This window comes from Cynoglossus semilaevis, chromosome Z (assembly GCF_000523025.1).
Source record: "Cynoglossus semilaevis isolate Cse_v1.0 chromosome Z, Cse_v1.0, whole genome shotgun sequence".
NCBI classification, from domain to species: Eukaryota; Metazoa; Chordata; class Actinopteri; order Pleuronectiformes; family Cynoglossidae; genus Cynoglossus; species Cynoglossus semilaevis.
The window spans coordinates 1,745,511-1,750,072 of record NC_024328.1 but is presented as its reverse complement, the minus strand read 5'-3'; the positions used below and the strand labels follow the sequence as shown (position 1 = coordinate 1,750,072).

At 37.6% G+C, this 4,562-nt stretch overlaps 1 protein-coding gene across 1 annotated transcript in view; it reads left to right on the top strand.

Annotated features, from left to right (window-relative positions):
• The window catches only part of LOC103397466 (hexokinase-2-like), a 19,689-nt gene extending 15,476 nt beyond the window's left edge, over positions 1–4,213 (top strand). The window contains exons 17-18 of the mRNA XM_008335731.3: positions 1,909–2,145; positions 2,792–4,213. Coding sequence (XP_008333953.1) covers positions 1,909–2,145; positions 2,792–2,936 — 382 coding nt within the window. The 3' untranslated portion in view covers positions 2,937–4,213. The remainder of the gene's footprint in view (positions 1–1,908; positions 2,146–2,791) is intronic.
• The last annotated feature ends 349 nt before the right edge of the window (positions 4,214–4,562 follow it).

The window sequence follows — 4,562 nt, the reverse complement described above, 5'->3', positions numbered from 1 at the left end:
CAAGTACAGAGATATCCTGGAAGAAAACCTCTTCCAGAGTGCTCAGGACCTCAGACTGGGTTGAAGGTTCACCTTCCAACAAGACAATGACCCTAAGCACACAGCTAAAATAACAAAGGAGTGCCTTTGGAACAACTCTGTGACCATTCTTGACTGGCCCAGCCAGAGCCCTGACCTAACCCCAAATGAGCATCTCTGGAGAGACCTGAAAATGGCTGTCCACCAACATTCACCATCCAACCTGACGGAACTGGAGGGGATCGGCAAGGAAGAATGGTAGAGGATCCCCAAATCCAGGTGTGAAAAACTTGTTGCATCATTCCCAAGAAGACTCATGGCTGTACTAGCTAAAAGGGTGCTTCTACTCAATACTGAGCAAAGGGTCTGAATACTTATGACCATGTGATATTTCAGGTTTTCTTTTTTAATACATTTGCAAAAAAATCTACATTTCTGTTTTTTCTGTGAAGATGGGGTGCTGAGTGTACATTAATGAGAAATAAAATGAACTTTTTTGATTTTAGCAAATGGCTGCAATGAACGAAAGAGTGAAAAATTTAAAGGGTTCTGAATACTTTCTGTACTCACTGTGTGTGTATATATATATATATATATATAGTGACTGTGATCTATACTGTAACTGTTATCATCATCATTATGTAATAGTGGTTATACAGTGATCATGTTAAAGATTTTATTATCATATCACACGGTTCTTTACATAAAACCCATGTCATTATTTCCATAACAAGGAAAAATGTGAAAACCGTGTTGATCTCAACAATGCTGGCTTTAATTGTAGATTCTTTTGTGCTGTACTTTATAGATGCTTTTCACAGTCTCTTTCCAGTTGTGGGTTCTGACCGTGTCAAGACACAGCATGAAAACATTATAATGAAGGAAAAAAAAAAAAAAGAAACTTTTCACATTTTTCCCTCAAGACAGGAGACCAAGAGACTTGGTTTATGGTATTGGAAATATGTTTCTTTAATAATGGTATTTATAATATGATATTCAATATGTTTAAACAGAGTAAAGTGACATCTGTCAAAGAGAAAGGACTTGTTTGCCCCCCCTTTGTTATTAACTGTTTCTCCTAATTGCCCTAATAACATGTCTGAGTTAATTAATTCCCCCACTGTATCATTAGCCTTTTTTAATACTTTGAATACTCACAGTGCGCTATGAAAAGGGTGTGAAGATACATTTATATTAAACATTATAAATATGTTATATCTTTTTATTATTATTATTATTTTGTTATGAATTATTAAAACGTAATGGACTAGGGGTCATCACAGGGGAAATAGACAACTCTCCAAGTCTCTGCTCACTTATCTTTATCTTGTCTTTATCTTCTAATAAGCTTTTACATGAGCTTTTACATGGTGAGCTCACACCAGAAATTGCCTTAACATTCATTCGCAGTATATTGTTGATGAATTGTGGTGTGCAGTTGTACACACCAGTGTTGCTTTTGTTGATAAGTGATCTAAGTGTGTGCGGGGAGGGAGAAAGGGTGATGCTCTATTATATTTCTATAATTGTTATTAAAACATACCTGCAGGTGTAACTGTAGTACCAACATTTTCTTAATGGGATCAATAAAATCTGACATCATTGAAACATCTGAATCAGATGTTTAAATGTAAAAGCTGGTGAGCCGCAGCGCAGGAGCTCTGATCTTCTGTCATATTTACTGGAAAATGAAAGGGGGTGGAGATTATATGGGAAGTGGTCTACATTACTGCAGAAACAAACAACACTGGAATTATTCAGTTATTCTGGTTTCCCTAATTGTTGTTTTCTTTTTGGAACATTCATGTTGCTAAATTGTTTTAGAAACCTGACATATTTTTATATTTTTGGTACAGTGCTAACCCTTGTTGAACTCCCTGTGTCCCACAGAGACCGTTTGGCCATGCGTCAGGTGCGCTCCATTTTGCAGCATCTCGGTCTTACCACCTCCACCTGCGATGACAGTGTCATCGTGAAGGAGGTGTGCAGCGTGGTGGCACGTCGTGCAGCGCAGCTCTGTGGCGCCGGTCTAGCCGCAGTGGTCGACAAGATACGACAAAATCGGAACTTGAATCAGTTCTCCGTTACCGTGGGGGTGGACGGAACACTTTACAAGACACATCCACAGTGAGTAAACTTACTGTATGTATGGACATCACATGACAGGTATTCTTGGAAGTGTGGAAATGTTTGTCTCAAACAAAATAAACCATTTTTTGGAGATTTCATTTCTTGTTAAGGTCTTAAACAAATTTAAATGACCAACAACAGATAACACCTATCTAAATTTCAGTGCCTTCTCCCCACATGGGGCTAGTGGGGGTACTGCAGCGAGGGTTACAATATTGTGTGGTTTCTCCTTTAATTCTTTCTCTTCTTTTAGTTTTAGTGAACACAGCAACGTCACTGTCATTTAACTCTGCAGCTCCCACTTTGTGATCACTAAGGAAAAATTGGCACTAATCTGCAGCACCGAATGGATCTTGAGCAAATATACTTGAATGTATCTTTCATATTTGTTGGCTTGCAACATGAGAACAACCCTATACTGGTTTTTATTTTTATCCTCTCCTCTGGTTTAAGTGTACTGGGAAACAGGTGCCTTGGCAACCACAGTAATAACTGATTTGTTTCAAGGGGAAAAAAATGATTTATCCAAGCAGGTGCTTGTTCACATTTCTACTCTATATGATGGGTTTGTTAAAAAACATGGGGGGTACTGTACTTAACACTTAACTCCCTTTTTCTCCTCTGCTCTTTATCACTTTTTAAGCTTCTCCAACGTCATAAGAGAAACAGTAGAAGATCTGGCACCACAGTGTCAGGTGACTTTCTACAAGTCAGAGGATGGAAGCGGGAAGGGAGCAGCTCTGATCACAGCTGTAGCCTGCAGGGTCCAGAACGCAGGTGACCTTTAAGAACACTGTCGAAGGCTGTCGGTAGTTATTTATTACCAATAGTACACACATAGATTTTCTCTGCTAAAATAGACACATGCAATTTAACTGGACATGTTCTTAAAGAAGTAGTTACAAATCAGATTTTAATTACACTCCATCTGAAGCTTCAGATGCATTTGAAGGCTTGTTTTTGTTAGAATGTTTGACACAAAACTGAATATTTTTGTATTTTAGGCCCAGACATGTAATTGTAATGTCAGTTTTTCTGTTAGTTACACCTTCTGCGAAATATGACTGTTACAAGATGAATGCTTTTTTAAAGATTAGCATGTTAGATGTTTTTGAATATATACTGTGATTGAAGTTAAATGTACATAGGAAATTAACGTGGCCACCAAAGTAAAAAAGCACAATGGATTCAATGTGTTCTGTTAATTTATGAAGTCTTGGGTGTTTGCGGTGTTTTATGGAAATAAAGCCCCACATTGTGCAAGTCCCACACTATCATTAAGTTCAGTCGTTGCATTATCAGCCTTTCAGTGCTATTTTTTAAATTTAATATACAAATTGTAATACAAGTTTTTGGGGTATTTACATGAACATTTGAACCTAAGCTGCAGCTTTATTTATGCGAAATACGAAAATAATGCCATAGAACATTTTTCCTTTAAGGTTTTTGATTTGGCAAATCATGATTTCTTTCAAAAGTTATATTTTGCTCCTTGGTCAGGTACTGTGGTAAAGTAGAAAACCCTTGTCTTGCACTCAAGATTAAATAGTTTCACATTTTTAGATTCACACCCCTCACCTCTCCTCTTCCCCCATCTATATACCGTGATTATGAACTTAAATTGAATCAAAGGTGAATTATATATGTAGTGTCTAATACAGTCATAAATATTGTAGCGTTTCTTCTTGTGTTAATACGATGTACAGTATGTAGCGTAAGCCTATAAAAACATCTGCTGAAGGATGTGTTTAGTGTTAATTTCCAATGTAAAACAAAGACAGATTACACAAGACCACATAAGGAAACAATACTCTTAATTTTGACATGCGGTAACCAACAACCATGATGTGTGGTGTTGCTATGGTACTGGAGATACTTTTCTTTTCTACATTGACGTGAAGGACCATTAAAGAGAAGGTAGTAAATTACATGGCCAAGAAAATCAAGCTGGGAAGGATGTGCAGCAGGTGAGGTTGATTAAAGACAGAAATAGGAATGTAATCACAAGTGAGGAAAGTGTGCTGAGAAGATGGAAGGAATACTTTGAGGAGTTGTTGAATGAGAAGAAAAAGAGGAACTTAGTAAAAGGGAACTTAGGAATGAGCAACCAGAGACTAGTAGGAAGAATGTAGATCAGGTTAGAAAGGATGAAGTTAGAAAAGCCCTGAAGAGGATGAAGAGTGGAAAGTCAGTTGGCCCTGATGACATACCAGTGGAAGTATGGAAGTGTTTAGGAGAAGTGACGGTAGATTTCCTGACTGGGTTGTTTAACAGAATTTTAGAGACTGACAAAATGCCTGATGAGTGGAGGAAAAGTGTTCTGGTGCCAATTCATAAGAAGGGTGATGTACAGAGTTGTAACAACTACAGAGGGATAAAGTTGATGAGCCATACGATGAACATTTGGGAAAGAG